Below are 18,111 nucleotides of genomic sequence, written 5' to 3' on the forward strand. Positions count from 1 at the left end.
GAAAATTATATTGTGGAAATTACAAACGGAATGACAAACTTATATATACCCTTCTCAACAATGAAACAGGGTCTAGGGCATAGATATAGAGTTGCCAGATGGCCCAAATATCGTCCGTATCAATATCATCCAAATTAGGCAGAGATAATTATGTTATCATGTCGTGCTAACGAGCATCGGTAACAGTCTCTGATTGACCAACCTGAATTTTTCAATATTCCATATTTTGTACGAAAATTTCAAACTGTGGCCGCTAAACTTTTCTTATTTTTAAAATATTGTTCCACAATTTAAAATGTTTTGTTCTCTCGTGTAATGCTTCATTTTTTACTAATACCAAGTTGTCAACTGTCAAACTGTTTTTTTTAGCTTGGCTTCACTGCACAAATAGCGTCAAATTGTGACTTACTGATTGGTTGATAGGTAGAAAATTCTTTTCTGACACTTTTTCTACTTTTTGGACTATATGATTTGAAAGTATGTATTTAATTCGATTTGATTTTTATATTTGGGTTTAAAATTGAATTCTTTTGTCCGTCTTAACGTCCTTGTGCTCTTACCCTTTGTATTACTTCAGCATAATTGAACTGCTCAACCCCTTTTGAAAATCTTAAGGTATTAACAGCGTTACTAATAGGTACTGAGAAGCTGATTGTTTGGTTTGTGAGTTTTTCAAGCATCATCATGGTCATCACCATAAGCGTTTATTATGCATATTTCATTGTGATAATTGTAACAATGTTGCGTATAAGATTGAGATTAATTTTTTTTTATTTTTCACATTTTTATGCCACCCCCCTTTTCATAGTTTTGTACAGTGGGCTTGAACGAAAAAAAAAGTTGTAATAAAACTGAATCTTTCTGGCAACATATGGATTCCGAGCCAAAAGAACTGCTCATCTTTTGAGGCCAAGAAGGAATCAAGCCAATTTCGAATACTGTGTTCTGAAGTAAAGCGTATTCCATAGATAGCGTTTTGCATCAATCGAAACAAATACTAGTCGGACGGGGTAAAGTCTGGACTATAATGCGGGTGTGACACTTCATTTTAAATACTTTTTAACAGGTATTGCAACATGTGGCCGAGCGTTGTCATGATAGAATATTACGGTTTCAATGTCTGGTCGTTTTTCCGCCATTGCTCGCTTCAAACGATGGTTCTCTGTGATGGTCTGGTCAGATTTCAGCAGCTCGTAATAGATATGATCCTTTTTCTCCCACCAAATACAGAGCATTACCTTTGCGTCATTTGGTTTTGGTGCCGATTCGGCTGGTTGGCCGGGGTTTTCATACGATTCTTACGCTTCGGGTTATAGCAAAAAAATTTAAGCAGCTCATAATAGAGCTGGACCCTTTTGGTCCCACCAAATACAGAGCATTACCTTAGCGCCATGGATATTTGGCATTGGAGTCGATTAGGCTGGTTGGCAGGGCTTCACATACGATGTCTTACGCTACGGGTTATCGTAATGGATCCATTTTCCATCGCAACTACTGATTTGGTGCAAACAAAGCATTTCAGACACACAAAATCGTCAGTCAAGGTCTCTCTGCTTCAATTCGTATGGTACCCAATTTTCCTGCTTTTGGATGAATCCTGCTGCTTGCAAACGTTTTGAAATTGTTGATAAAGTAGCTTTCACTAATTCTCCAAGCTTTTGTTGAGTTTGACAACAATCTTCGTGGAGTAGTGCCTTCAATTCTAGGTCTTCCATTTTTTTTGACTGACCTGGGCGATCTTTGACTTCCATGACAAAATCACAACTTCTAAACCACACAAACCATGTGTCAAGAGAGAGAAGTAACACTCAGACAATTAATGCCGATATATTCACCCCTATCGCGAACCAATATTTAACATGAAATATTTTCCCTTTTCCTTTTTTCGTTCATCAACTTTGTTCACGTGAAAAAATTTCCCTTGTTGTGAAATTTTTAGATGGAATTTTGTAAACAATAAACAGCTGTTACGAACAAAATCAACTATTGTGAATGAAAAGTTCATGGGAATATCACGATAGCAATTTTCCCTTCGAGGGAGATGGATATTCATGGGAACAAAATTTCACATGTTATTGCTGATAGGAATGATTAATTATGTTACTTTCTTTGGAAAGGAGATAGATTGGATAATGAAAGGTGGTGAAAGGAGGAGAAAAGCTTTTAGTTTGGTAAATTTGTAATTGCGAGTTATGTTTGTCATTAGTACAGGTTGCAGCGCCTCTGGTGGCGAGTAGGCGCATTATTCAAGCTATTTTATAGCCATTATTTATTTAATTTACTTCGGCGACGTGCAAATGATAAAATCTTTTTATTAAAATGGGTGTTCTGTTTTGGCAATGTTCCGCGCGCTTCTCTCACTTTAGGGTGAGGCCCATTTCTGGATGAATTTGGTAGGATACCAGTCCACATTAGATCCAAGATGCATTGAACATCCCTTGGATTTTGGGCTGGCGGGAAAAACTTATGCCAGGCCATCAACGTCAACGGCAAGCTTTAAAGCGTCGATGATTCCCAACTTATTTTGACCTGAATTGGATGATGTGGACACCAACAGGCGCTACATGTAACATTGGACATTCTGCACGAGCGATTTCAGGGCATGGTCATCACACGTGGAAGTGGGATTTGACTTTTTCTTGTGAGGTTTTCTTAAGTCGCAAGTCTATGCGAACAAGCCACAAACCGCAGCGGCCCTTAAAGCCAACATAACCCATGGCATCGGTATAATTATGCCCTGTGAAGCCACAGCGGACATTTCCACGATGTTATATTCCATACATTATGACATCGATAGGCCTTTTAAACGATGATATCTCACACACACTTTGTATTATTTAAATTAAAAGATATGAAGCGCTTAATCAAAGAATCTTTATAAAGATAACTTTGTGAAAAAAACAGGAATATATTAACCTTCCTTGGGCAAAGAAATCTTTATTTTCTTAAAGCCCTACGATTCATTCATACATCATTTTGCCATCTGAAAAGTAGTTTAGAAGGTTCAGATTTATTATTTAAATTTTTTCGTTCGACTCCACTGTGCAGCGTAACTAGGTACTACTCTGAGAAGCTGATTGTTTGGTTTTTAAGTTTTTCAGTCCTCAGCGTTTACTTATATATATTTCATTGTGATAATTGTAATAACGTTGCGTATAAGTTTGAGATTAAAATTGTTTATTTTTCACATTTTTTATGCAACCCCTTCCCCCTGTTAATAGTTGTGATTTTGGCCGTTTTCATGCTGTATGAGTCTATTGACATTAAAAAGCGTGCAAAATGCTGGAATTCATTTCATATTGAAAGGGATGAGGTAAAAATGTTGTATTCAACTGTGGCGAATTTTATATACCCTTCATCTTAATCAGGAGCGGATCCAGAGGGGGTGAAATAGGAAATTCTCCCCTAAAACAGAAAAGTTTTCATATAAAAAATGAATAAAAAGAAAAATGTAGAACAAATTTTAATTCCCCCCCCCAAATGGTTGACCTGGATCCGCGCCTGATCTTAATATATAATATGGCGGACGGAAATTGCTATTAAGAAAGTGTGAAGCAGTTAAATGTAGTAAAATTGTGGACTACGGTCTTATGACTTTTGACCTGAAGAAAGTCGAAATAAAAACGGGTAAAACAATAAATCGATTTTTTGAATTTGGCCTGATTTTTTTTTATGCTCTACTGGCTGGCAACTATATATTATTTACATTTAAATAAGTTTGAAGGTCGGAAAATCGACTATGCGAAAATAGAAGTCAACTTTTTGATTCAACTATATATAGAACCCTATTGCCGACAAATAGAGCAAACGGAAACATTTTCTGTATTGTTGTACTGAGTTTGCAGTTGCTTCTCGTTACATTTATAAATATGTAATTGGCATCACTAATGAACTGCTTTATCAAAAATTGGCATCACTGTTAGCAAGACATACTCATTACCAAGTTACCAATCAAATCCTCCTCGTTACACGTTTTCTTGTGAAAGCTTCTCCCCCAATTCATTTCCTTGGTATTTTTCACAAATCAAAATCAAATATTAAATTCCACTAAATTAAGTTTCAAGTACAGCTGTAATAAAATAACATAAAATACATGCAAATTGTTGTTAAAGTGTTAACTTTTCAAGAGATTTATTTTATTGTTATTATTATTATACCCATCATTGTTGTATTCAAATGTGTTTGACTCTACAAACTTTACAAACATCATCCCCATTTGTGTGATTTGTTTTTATTTCTGTTTTTTTGTCTGTTTGTATTCCGGTGAAGAAGGCATATTTTAACATTATTACATTTAACAATATACTTGTTATGCACACAACAACAATAATATTTTAAAAGGAAAATCAACAGGGTTGAACACACCTGACAAACAAAACTAAAAAATAGGGACTGTATTAGGCAGGCTAGGTATTCGTAAAATGAGTTGAGCGGACAATGAAGTCAGTTGATTATGAGAACCTTTTATTGGTTGTTTAAAATGAAGTGATTTTAGTTTTTGAGAGTCAAGCATGGATAAAACTTAATCTTCTTAAGTTTAAGGCCCTTTTAAACCTTAATAATCACTTAAAACCAACTTGCAATTCACTGCTTTGTAAATGCTGAAGATACATTTCAACCTGATTGTTTCTGTTTGATTTAACCCTTGAGCTTAACCAATTGAATTGATTGTTGTTAAATCATTTGAAAATGTAACAAAAAAATCATACTACTATAGCAATAATAAAAAAAGTGAGGAGCTGCAAACCAAGTAGCAGTTACAATAATAAAATTAATGAAATTAAAAAAAAAAAAAACACAAGTAAGAGAGCTATATTCGGCTGTGCCGAATCTTATATACCCTTCAGCAAATTATACTTCAAAATAAAAATTTTAAATAGTTTTAGATAGACAAAATTTATTTTTTTCCAAAGTTGTTTTTTTAATTTTTTGTAAAAAAAATTTTCGAATTGTATTTTAATTTAAATTTAAAATTTAAAATTTTTTTTCCATTTTTTTTTTTAAAATTTGCGAAAAAAAATTTTGGTAAAAAAAAAATTCGGATAAAAATTTTTTTTCCGATTTTGACCCATTGTAGGTCCAACTTACTATGATCTTATATGTATATGTACGTCGTTGCAAAGGTCTTTGAAATATCTGTCATTAGATATCCATATTGTCTATATTAATGACTTAGTATCCAGATATAGGTAAAAAATCGAGGTTGTCCTGATTATTTTTCTTATATCTCAGCCATTTGTAAACCGATTTCGTGAGTGGTTTTCGAAGGTGGGTCTTATGAGGCAGCTACGGGTAATTATGTACCGATGATCGTGGGAATTTTTGGATGTATGACTTAAAAATGCTTTTTTTTTGGTGCAAATTTTTAGCTTTTATTTTGAAACATTTGGACAATATAAATTAATTCAAAGTATTGGCCATTGTTAGCTATGACCTTTTCCCATCATTCTGGCAACATATGAATTCAGAGTTAAAAGAACTGCTCATCTTTTGCGCCCAAGAACGAATCAAGGCAATTTTGAATACTCTGTCCTAAAGCGAAGCGTATCTCAGAGAGCGTTCTGCATCGATTGGGACAAGTAGTGGTCAGTCGGGGCAAGGTCTGGACTATAAGGCGGGTGAGGCAAAACTTCCCAATCACTTCTTTCTAAATAGTTTTTAACAGGTACTCGTATTGCAACATTTGGCCTATCGTTGTCATGATGGAATATTACGGTTTCGTGTCTGGACGTACATATGTATATTCTGGGCGTTTTTCGTCCAATGATCGTTTCAAACGAATCAATTGCTTTCGGTACAAGTTCCCTGTGATGGTCTATCTATATTTTAGCACCTCATAATAGATAGGACCCTTTTTATCCCACCAAATACAGAGCATTACCTTAGCGTCATTGATATTTGGAATTAAAATACGATCTATTACGCTTCGGGTTATCGTAATGGATCCTTTTTTCATCGCCAGTAATGACTCGGATGAATGATTTTCTTTTATAGCGTTTAAGCAGCATTCAAGGTCTCTTAGCTGCACTTCGTATGGTTCCAATTTCATTCAAGGTCTCTTAGCTTCACTTCGTATGGTCCCAATTTCCCTGCTTTTTGATGAATCCTGCTGCTTGCTAACGTTTGAAATTGCTGCTTCAGTAGTTCCCTATGATTTTGCAATTTGTTGTTGAGTTTGACAACAATCTTCATGCACAGAAAAAACTATATTTCAATTCAAACATTTATCACATATTGAACTGGTTTCAATTATTTCATAATTGAATCAAGTATTCATGTGCTCAAAAACAAAATTATCTGATATTTTCTATTGAATTTTGAGTTTTGTATTTGATAATTGAATATACAATTTTCGTTACTGGTTGAACTTTAAATACAAAAATTATTGAATAGATAATTTTCGTAATTGAAAACACAAAAAATAACAAAATGTGTTTTCAATTACGAAAATTATCTATTCAATAATTTTTGTATTTGAAATTGAACCAATACGAAAATTGTATATTCAAGTATCAAAATAATCAAATTCAAAACTCAAAATTCAATAGAAAATATCAGAAAATTTCAAAATTTTTTTCAATTTTTTTTTTTAATAAATTTAAAAAAAAAAAATTTCGAATTGCTTTTTTTAAATTTAAAAATTTTTATTTTGTTTTTTCAATATTTTTTTTAATATTAGCGAAAAAAAACTTTTGCTGAAAAAAAAATTCGGGTTAAAAAATATTTTTTCCGATTTTGACCCATTGTAGGTCCAACTTACTATGATCTTTTATATGTACGTCGTTGCAAAGGTCTTTAAAATATCTATCATTAGTTTTTGGAATTCTTGATTCAATTACGAAATAATTGAAACCAGTTCAATATGTGATAAATATTTGAATGAAAATGGTTTAAGAAATTGTTTTTTCTGTGTGGAGTAATGCCTCCAATTCTTGGTCTTCAAACTTTTCTGGCAGGCGTGGGTGATATCTGTCTTCCGTGTTAAAATCACCATTTCTTAACCGCTCAAACCATCTCTCGCATGCACAGTGGGGCAGAATCAGAATTTTTTTTTGAAATAAATCTGGCATTTCTAAACGTCTGGTCCGTGGGCGTAGACAAGAAGTATTCGAGTTTCAGTTATTAAAACGTAACCTATAAATACTCTAGGGGCATGTAAAATTGTTTGTTTCCCCCCATCCAATTTCAAAGATTTTTATATTTTATTAACAAAACTCAATGAAATTTTCAAAGTTTTTTTTTTTTAAATTTTTGATTCTAAATAACAAAGTGTAAAAAAACTTGTCAAGAGGTCAAAGGTAATCCCGCAATTCCTAAAAATTGGAGCGATAATCCCAAAAATGGTATTTTTAAAATTTTGCCCAAAGGGTCCACATTTCCTTGGGGATTGGGAAAATACTTTGGGGATAAATAGGGAACACATCAAGGTTTCCAAGGCTGCTTTTCGTTTTCTGATCCCAGATTAGGTTTCAATTTTGATAAAAAAATAGGTCAAATTCCGAAGGGCGCATAGAGGATGGCTTCATACATTTTTGGCAAAAATTATAAGAATTGGTCGTAGAGCGCTGAAATTTGGCACCGAGAATTATATGGACCAAACTAAGAAAAAATAAAATTTTATCAAAATCGACCACACCCAACGCCCACTGCCCATACAATCCAAAAAGATTTTTTGGCATACAATTTTTCCTATCCAAGTAAAAGTCTAGAAATTTGGTACATATATTTTCTGAAACAAAAGAAGAACGTATGCCGAGTTTCAATAAAATCGGTCACGCCCACCGCCCACGAAACCCATACATATATAAGATTTTTTGGATATTTCGTTTATTATTCGACAAAAAATGTTAAGTTTTCATCCTGTTCCAAAAACTATTTTTTTTAATCGAAACAAGACACTCCCACCTTTCATTTTATTAAAAAAAACAGCTTGGGGGAAAGTGGTGCTACATTTTTTTTTTCATGGAAATCATAAATAAAATAATTTTTAGAGACTTATAGATTTGAAAATTAGGACATGTTTTTTATACCAGAATGTTGTTCGCGAAGATACCTTACAGAAAAACAGAAAGAAAGTTTTTTTAATAAAAAACAGCAAAAATTCTACTATTTTTTAGAAATTCCAGATTTATTTCCCAAAAATGTTGATTCTGCCCCACTGTGGCACGTTGAAACCGAAGAAACACATTTACCATAAGCTTCGGTGAGCAAAAGGTGTGCTTCAGCTGCACTTTATTTAAAATTAAAAAAAGTAAATTAAAACTTTCCTCATATGAGGCTTTAATGCTTCCAATATTCGCTTCCAAGTGCTCGATCGTTTCGGGTTTATCAGCATAGACCTGGGGGTTTACATATCCCCAGAGAAAATAATCTAATCATTTCTTGAAATTATTCGTTTGCCAAATGTTTCTCTCAGCATATTGAGACACGGTGCAATAATGGACCGATTTCAACAAGTTTCAGTAGGATTCGTCCTAGGGCTTGGGCCAAATTTTATTGAAATATATTGCGACCTGTACTTTGCCCACGAGGTTTACAAAGACAACTAGGCAGACGGACGGACGGACCGACATGGGTAAATCTATTCAGAAAGTGATTCTGAGTCGATCGGTATAGTTTAAGATGGCAGTTGGCCTAATATTTTTGGGCGTTACAAACGTCAGCACAAACGCAATATACTCTCGCAACTATGGTGGTAGATATACATTGGAATTTAATTTTACTTAAATTTGCTTAAAAATACTACTACCACGAACGATTGAATGAATCAAATAACAGCTAACGGACGGATGGAAGGACGGACTGGCTAACTGACTGGTTGAAAGGATTAAAAAAAGAAAACACAAAATACTTTCACAACACTTTACTGCGTTACGTAGTAAATGATTTGAAAACCAATGGTAAATTGTAAGCATTTAATTCGATTTCGTTACATTTGTTAAAATGTAAAATCATATTATTTTGCCCGTCTTAACGTTCACAGCTTTGTACTCTTACTAACCCCTTATATTGTTGCAGCAATATTGCTTGGTTTCATCCCTTTGGCTAGTCTTGAAGTATCAGACAGTGGATTTTTTGTTTGTATTACTCTGAGAAGCTAAATGTTTATGCTTTTTGCATTTTTCAATCATCATGGTCATCACCATGAGCGTTTATTATATTTCATTGTAATAATTGTTATAATGTGGCGTATAAGATTGAGATTGGAATTGCTTTTTTTCTGATTTTTAAGCCACCCCTTTATGTAGTTTATTCCCAGCCGTTTTTATCTATATTGTGAGGGTTTCTTTTAAGTATAAAATCTGTTTTAATAGTTTGTATTTATGAGGTGTTTGTGTGGTAAATGTTTTTTTATAACCGCCACCAAAACGAGGCAAGGTTTGTAACATAGCGAAATATTGGTCATAGGACCACAAAAAGTTGCAAGTTTATGTCTGAGAGAATTTCTATTGCTAGAGTTATATTGTGGAATTTTATGGGGATCATTTTTGTGGAAGGTCTTAACAATATAGCTCCTCTCTTTAGGGGTCAATTTGAAACTTTTTTTTTTCGAGAAAATCCAAAAAATCCTTTTAAAAAGGACGTTTAAGGGTTAAAATATTCTTCGAAAATGTTTGCCGATAAATTTCAGTGAAAAATATACGTCACATTGGGATTTACATTTTGCCGAAAAATTTAAAAGGGCAAGAATTAAAGCAGAATTAAAAAATATAAATAAATAAATAGACCTAAATATCTTTTGAACTGATAGAGATAACTTTCATATGTATGCATGTGTTTTGTAGATATTCTTAAGAACTATTTATATTTTAAATATCGGCTCATTCGGAGCATACTTTGATTTTTGGTGATTTTTTTAAAAAAAATGTGAAATGCTCCCTTCGACCAAAAAATTAAAACTTTGACCCACTGTAAAAAATAATTCAGACCAGCTGGACTATAATTTTACTCTACAAAAATTATCTACTCAACATGCACTTTCAGAATTACAGGATTGCTATTCTGTTCCAATCACAAAGTCTCATTTTGTTGGACAGTTTTTATTATGGCATTTACAAAACAATGGAAACTTAGATTTAAATTTTACAAATATTGTCTGATCCTTTTAGTGACTCAGTATTTTGTTGGATAACCCTTGTTTTTTATTATTGTATTGAACCAATTAAACATCCTATCGTTAGTCTCCTTTGAAATATTTGGACATTGAAATAATACAAATTGTAAAATATAACTTTTTTACCTTTAAATGAAATTAAATATAAATATGAATTTAATTTGATTTTGTATAAATTAAACTAAACACCGCAATATGTTTTTTTTTTAAAAACATTCGTATAATAAAATAATTACGTATTGAATTCTATTGTATATAGGATGTATTTTAATTAATTAAATAAAAGCTTGTTAGTTTTTTTTTGTTGCCATTGTTTAAATGAATACAATAATTATGAGGATTTTCAGTGTCAAATTGCAATTTTATATCAATAATGTTTTTATTTTAAAGCATTGTTCACTTAAAATCCGGTCGCACTCAAGCTTTAATATTTACATAAAGAAAAATGCGATTTAATAATGTTCAACCATAAATTTAATCATATTTATTAGCAACTAGTTGATCGCCCCGGCTTCGCCCGTTAGCATTTACTAATGTTAGTTCTTCAAGTTTCTCCAACCCACTCACACCAGCCTGTTCTTATTTATTTGCAAATAAAATATCTAAATTTGTACTGCATACTTTAGGGAGCTTTTTTACAGTTGACTGGACTCACAAAAAAAAGAATTTCCGAGTTTAACCCGGATTTTTTTAATTTTTTTTCTTTACAAGCCATCTCCTGAAATAAATGGACCATTTCATTTTTATATATATAGATAATGAATATGCAAAAAAACTAGTTAAATATCTTTGTTTCAAATAAAAATTCTAGTTTTTGTCTTGATGGTACCTATTAACTTTTGCACAACTTTTGGTCCACTTGTGCTACACATACTTATTCCTTTTATTTAGCTTTAATTATTCTTTAATTTAGCTTTGACAATAGCACAATATTTCTAAAATGGCCTAAGCGGAGGACACCATTACTTACTTTCTTACCAAATTTAAAATTTTTTTATATTTATATTTTTGATTGACATTTCCGCGGCTCTGCAACATAAAATTTACGACCTGGTTGCTGTTGAAGGTCCATTTCACATACATACGTTTTATAATCCATGATAAGGCAGTTATTAAATTTTGTCAAAATTTGTTCTTTAAGTAAACGAGACCGCACAGTTTGGCAGAATGGAAATTTTTTGGAAATAAATCTGGCATTTCTAAACGGCTGGACCGATCGGGATAAAATTTTTCGAAATTTGTAAGACCAAAAATTAACTTATCTAAACAAAAAAATATCTAAATAAGCGAAATTCCCAAAAATGGTATTTTTTACAATTTTGCCTATAGGGCCCACATTTCCCACCGGGGCTGGGAAAATACTTTGGCGATAAATAGGGAACACATCAAGGTTTCTAATGCTGATTTTTGTTTTCTGATCCCAGCTTTGAGATTTTAGAACATATGGCCCAAAGTTGAATTTTTGATAAAAAATTGGTCAAATTCCGAAGGCGACATAGTCAAAGAATATGACATGTTTTTTATATCAAAACTTTCTGCGTAAAGATATCTTTTAGATAAACATAAAATTATTATATATTCTTAAAGAAAGTTTTTTTTTTTAAATTAAAAAAGAGTTAAGTCACCTTTTCGCCCACAAAACAGCAAAAATCAACTATTTTTTGAATATTTAAATCGTTTATTTTTGGATCCATAATAGATATTAACCTCAAATCTATATTATATATTTTATTGATAATTTAGTTGTCTAACTAACAAAAAAAAATCGAATCCATTCGGCCCAAAATTACGTCCTATATTTTTAAAATAGCGGGCCAAGGTATGGCCAAATTTTAAAATTTCATTTTTTAAATGCCTATAACTCGAAAATTGGAAGAGATAATTAGTACACGCATGCATGTTTTTTGAAGACCTAGGCGAGCGCTTTTGTTTATACCAACATTTTTAAGAGATTTATGCTCGTTAAAGTGATTTTCGGAAGCGGGTCTTATATGGGAGCTATGACTAATAATGGACCGATCATCATAAAATTAGGTGACATTAATTCAGTTTATATAAAACTTATTTGGAGCAAAATTTATGTAGATACATATATAAATTAACCATTTACGACCGATAAAGTATAACTTCGGGTTAATATTTGTATGGGTGCTAGGTGAAATAGTGGACCGATTTCAGAAATTTTCAATAGACTTCGTCCTCGCGCCGAAATAAATGCATGTACCAAATTTTATCGCAATATCTTCAAAATTGCGACTTGTACTTTGCGCCAGTCATATGAACAAATAAAATAAAAATAGAACAAAAATTTGGTAGTAATTTTATTCAAATGAAAAAAGTGTTCAACAAACAGGTCAGAACAGGTCAACAAGTATATATAGGCTTAAAGAGGACACTTTGGACTTTCTCCTGGTTGTAAAATTTGTTTAACCCCTTTTGACCCTAAGCACTTTTACTCCACTGAAATTCAAATTTGGCTAAAATATAGTACCTGAGAAAAAAATTAATAACACATCAGGTATAAACGGTACAATGACAAATCATATCAGCTCTTAAAGACTATTATCCTACCAACATAACAAAAGAAAAATCATCCAATTATCTATAATAGTTTGCGAGTAATGATAATTTACTTCTGATCAAATTTACAAAAATCACATTTTTATAAAATGACATAAAATATTTGACTTTAACAGCATGCCACGCACACAATTGCCAATATTTTTATCTAATTTTTTGGCTACCTTAGTTTCAATGTGTTTACTATTGAATGGCATTCAAATTTTTGAAATCGGAGTTAACAAAAAGTTGGACTTTTGGCCGATGAAATTGAGATATGAGCCACCGTGCGACGTATTCTTCTTCTTGCTGTACTACGACTGATTTTATATTTTTTGGCGCGATCATTATCAGATAAACCAGGATTTTGTTTAATACAAAACACTATTTTCGTTGTAAGATTTTGGTCTTGTCTGCTAACTTTTTTGGTTTCTTTTTTCTTACGATCCGTGCTTAAGGTACTTTTTGGAAGCTTCATTTGTTTTTGCTATCATTGCACCTGACCATGTTGGATTTTTTAGAAAATTGTGCAACATTTTTTTTCTATTTTGATTTTCCAAAAAATCTTTCCGCTAGTTTGTTGTGAAAAGCTCTACAGTGCGACTGGATTTTATGTGAACAATGCTTATTAAATTTTAAACATTTATTTAAGCTTAATAAAAGATAAAATTAATTTAATTTGTATGAAAAATATATATTTAAATATTGATTAAGCCTTAACTATGTTTAAAATTTTGATAAGTTATCCTTCCTAAGAAATGTTGAAAATAGTAAAAAATATTCAAAAAAGTCGAAAAGTCGACTTTTCGAAAGTTTGAAAAGTCGACTTTTTAAAAATCGAAAAAAGTCAAGAAGTCGACTTTTTGTTTCAACAGTAGGACCCTACTTACGGCAAAGAGAAAAATACGAGACATGTAACTGATTTATTTACGAAAACTTTTTTAATTGTGTAAACGTAAGGAAATTGCCATTTAATTAAATCCTTCATTAGTTTGCAACATTAATGAAGCTGCTACTTTAAGCACTCACTCACCACCCATTATCATCATCATCATCATTCATTATTAAATTCAAGCATGTAAATAAAAATCATTTATTAAATAAGGAAACATTTCCGGAAATTAAAACAATACATTTTTTATTTTATTTTATTTCCATGTTTAAATTTATTTTATTTAGTCAAAAGAAAAAAAAAAATAAGAATAAAATGAATATGATTAACTTATTGTTGTAAGCAAAAAAAAAAGGTATGTTTGGAATAGAAAAACAATTTACTCCAAGTTATTGTGACCATCAAAATGCCTAAAACCAATTGAAAAGATGAATAAATACCAAAAGAGAAGATTAAGCCAAGGGCAAAATGAAAAAAGGGCAACAAACAAACATGTTTTTATGATGTGTCAATTTCATTCCTGTACGCTGCTTGCTTTTTTTTCTAACATTTTTTTTTGTCGTTTTATTGTTGTTATTATTATGTTATTTTTTTTGCTGTTGTTATTATTTCCTGTTGCTTTAGCAATAAGCATCAATCTGTTATATAAACTTGGATTATTAATGATTGTATGTTCTTTTCTTCCTTCTTTATTCTATTTTTTTTTTGTGTTTGCTCCTTCAATAACTTCAACCCAACTGATGTTACGTTACACTGTGCGCTATTACTACTTGAATAAATGTTGGGTTTTTGCTGATTTTACAACATGTTTGTTGTTGTTGTTGTTATTGTATTATTTCCTTAACATTGTTGTTGTCTTGTATTTGTGTGCTACTTTATGTGAATGTCTACAAGATGTCGAAACAAATCAGAGGGATGAATATCAAAATCCAACTTCCGCAAATAATACAACGATGACGACGACAACAACAGCAAACACAGAAACACTGACAACTAAAGAAACGGAAATACTTGAAAACACTCCAACGGAAAACAAGGGTATTCAACACAACCAGCAACAACAATTGCAGCCGCCAACAACAGCAACAACAACAATTCCGAAAGTTACATTAAAGAATAATGCGGTTGAAACGTCTGTTGCTGTGGAGGCTCACAATGCTCAGGAGCCGGATGCTAAAGGCAGCCATAATGAAAATCGAGTGGGTGTTAATTTGCCCTTAGAAACCATGGAAACTGGCAAAAATAATGGCATTGAAAGTACTTTTGCCAACACGCTTAATAATACAAACCTAAATGACAATGATAAAGACATGGCAAAGAAGCTACAACAGCAGCAGCAGCAACAGCAACATATTAAAGATGCAAATGAGCAACAACAACTACTACAACTACATTCAACATGTAGCAGGAAATTCATAGACAAAGATTTAAATTGTTTGGAAAAACAAAAGACAAATGAAAATAATAAGGAGGGATATTCTGCAATGCCAGCAAATGCTACAAACAATGCAGGCGACGGCATTGGCTATAAAATGGAGCATGAAGTAGAAATGGCAACAATTGAAGCCATAGACCACAATATACCGACAGCAGAGGGAGCCGAATCAACAAAATCAACATCTATAGAAAGCGAAACAATACATGATGTTGATGTTGCTGTGATTGCTGAAATGATTGATGATAAAACAGCAAACAAACCAGCAACCACAGCATTATCATCATCAACAGCATCAGTAGCAGCAGCTGAAGCAGTAGAAGTTGAAAGGTTAGCAGTAGCAGCAGCAACAGCGACAAATGAAACCGAAAATGCTACATCATTTTTGGGTGATAACACAACATCAGCAACAATGGAAGGAGTTAATAAAACAAATAGCAGCAACAGCAACAGCAGCACTAGCAACATTAGCTGTAGCAATAGCAATAGTAGTCAAATAACAAGTCTGAGTATGGATATTTGTAGTGTTGAACCTTCTACTACTTCTACAACATTATTATTACCAAACATCACCCCGGACACCGGACATCATAATCAGTCACTGGATTTAACGGCAAATGCATCATCAACAACAACAACAGCAACAACACCAACTACATCAATAACAAATTCGATGACTTCTGATGACGTCCAGTCCTCCACCACATAAGTTTGTGTTGTTATTTTTCTACTCGTTTTAAATTTTTTTTTTTTTGGTCTCTACCCATCCAGATGTGTAATATTTTTTTTTATATATTTTTGAGGGGGAATTATAAACATTTTAGTTTTGCTCTTAGATACCCGAGACCTCGGTTACGCTCTCCTATCAAAGATTCTAAAAAAGCAAGCCTACTTAAAGCCGCCCTTCTACTTTAAAAGCACTACATATGATGACCCCCTCCCCTTGCTGTCTCTTGTCCTGGTTTTTTATTTCAAAAATAAAATTTAAAAAAAAGTAAACTAAAAATTATAAAAAAAAATATGAAAGAATAACAGAAACACAGTGTTACGAAAAAAAAATATATATAAACCTGAAATGTATGTATATTGAATATTTAAATATAAAATATTTGTTTTATTTTTTTTTGCTTTTAAGAAAATTTAAATTTTTTTAGGCTTAAAGGTCATTAAGCTGTTTTTTGGCTGGAATACTCAAAAAATACAGTTTTTGTATTAGTGTAGGGTAAGTTATTGGCCTCGAATGTAACAAAGTAAGTACAAAACAAGTAAGAGTGTTATATTCGGCGGTGACGAATCTTATATACCCACCATCAATGTGTGACAATAATGGGGGGTAAGGTTAATTATGGACTGATCCTCTCAAAAGTTGGTTGAAAGATTTATATGAAACTCTTTTATGTGCAATATCATCACGATCTTAACCCTCCGTCATGCACATGTATCTGGCCAGATATTTTACGAATTATATTTCTAATTTGGCTAGGGGTTTGAGTCTCCAGGTATCCTCTACGAATATTGTTAGGTAGCGTTTTATGAAAAAACGCATTAAAAAAAACAACAAACAAAATTTATGTGGATTTTTTCATCTATACATCGTATACGTAGCGCATGTATCCGGCCAGATACACACACATTTTGTAAGAAGAGCACTGTACTTTATTGGTATTTTTTTTAGTTGCTTACCTGAAGCTGTATAAGACTTTTTAATTTAGAATTAATTAAAACTTACTTTATAACTACTAAATTTAATTGAAATGAACAACTATTTTTATTGAAATTAAACACAAAAATAAAATTTTTGTTTTATTTCTCATTAAATTTTTTTTGCATGGGTAGGTGGTTTCGCATGCACTAAGAAAAAAAATAGAAAATTTATATCTGCCTGGCGTGATAACAATATAACAATGTAATATTATCACTAAAATAACATATTTTTCATATAAATGTATTGAAATACATAGTGTATCTGGCCAGATACATGTGCTACGTATCCATTTCCCTCGAAGAGAAAATTGCTATCGAGATGTTCTCCTGAACTTTTCATTCACAATAGTTGATTTTGTTCGTAACAGCTGTTTATTGTTTACAAAATTCCATCTAAAAATTTTCCATGTTGGGGAATTTTTTCACGTGAACAAAGTTCCTGAACGAAAAATGGGAAAAGGGAACACATTTCATTTGAAATATTAATTTGCGATAGGGGTGATTATAAGACTACTATGAATGTAGTAGACTAGGGAAAATATCGCCATATTTTCCCCATACTTTACAGTATATTTTCAGAGTATTTAGAAATAATTTGTGCAACATTTGATCAGGATTGCCGCATAATCAACATATTTATGACTGCTCAAACAGTATTCCGGGGGACTTTTGTATGGGGGTCAGGTGAAATCAAGGACAGCTATTGCCCATTTTAAATACCAAACAAACCTTATCAACAGATTATTTGTGGACAATTTCAGCGGCATAGGCGATCCTTTCGTTTGGACCCTATTGCGTTTTCAACAGACAGACTGACGAACATAGCTAGATCGTCTTTAATCTTATGAGAACTAATGTGGGTCTGCGATATGTTACTAACAGAATGACACAATCAATATACCACCCATCTTTTTTGATGGTGGATGTAAAAACTGTGTAATATTTGTCTAAGTCGGATTATATTTTGTGTGTGTGTGCATTAGACCTCACAGTGGTATAGAAAAAAAGAGGGAAATAAATATTGTTACGTTTTAACCTTTTCAAAACGTTGGTTTATTTCCTTTAAATAAACCGGATACTTTTGATTACAAATAAAAGCCGTTTAGTAGTTTGAAAATTGTAACAACTCTTTATTTATTTAAAATGTACAGAATTAAATAGTCACTCAATGTTTTTTTTATACACGTTTATAAATTCGCAGAAATACAGACACACTTTATAATGTACACGAATTCACTTTAAAATACAGCACACTTTAAGGCACTCAGTTGATGTTTATTCAAATAGCGTCTCTGATAAACTAACTAACGACTGCAACCTCTGCCACTATTTATAACACTGTCATCTGCACTCTAGATTGCTCTTTAACTGTCTAGAGCTTTCTAATACATACGCCATCTGTGGTGT

General features: G+C 32.2%; 1 protein-coding gene across 2 annotated transcripts in view; it reads left to right on the plus strand.

Moving 5' to 3' along the window:
* Positions 1-16,106, plus strand: part of LOC135961592 (uncharacterized) — a 69,877-nt gene extending 53,771 nt beyond the window's left edge. Inside the window, exons 14-15 of one of the 2 annotated variants that reach the window (XM_065513113.1) lie at positions 14,460-15,709; positions 15,804-16,106. In XM_065513113.1, the coding sequence (XP_065369185.1) occupies positions 14,460-15,709 (1,250 nt within the window). In that variant the 3' untranslated portion in view covers positions 15,804-16,106. Of the gene's footprint in view, positions 1-14,459 lie in introns of both variants that reach the window. The other variant, XM_065513112.1, reaches the window with a different exon arrangement.
* The last annotated feature ends 2,005 nt before the right edge of the window (positions 16,107-18,111 follow it).

The sequence above is a fragment of the Calliphora vicina genome, chromosome 5 (assembly GCF_958450345.1).
Source record: "Calliphora vicina chromosome 5, idCalVici1.1, whole genome shotgun sequence".
NCBI lineage: Eukaryota > Metazoa > Arthropoda > Insecta > Diptera > Calliphoridae > Calliphora > Calliphora vicina.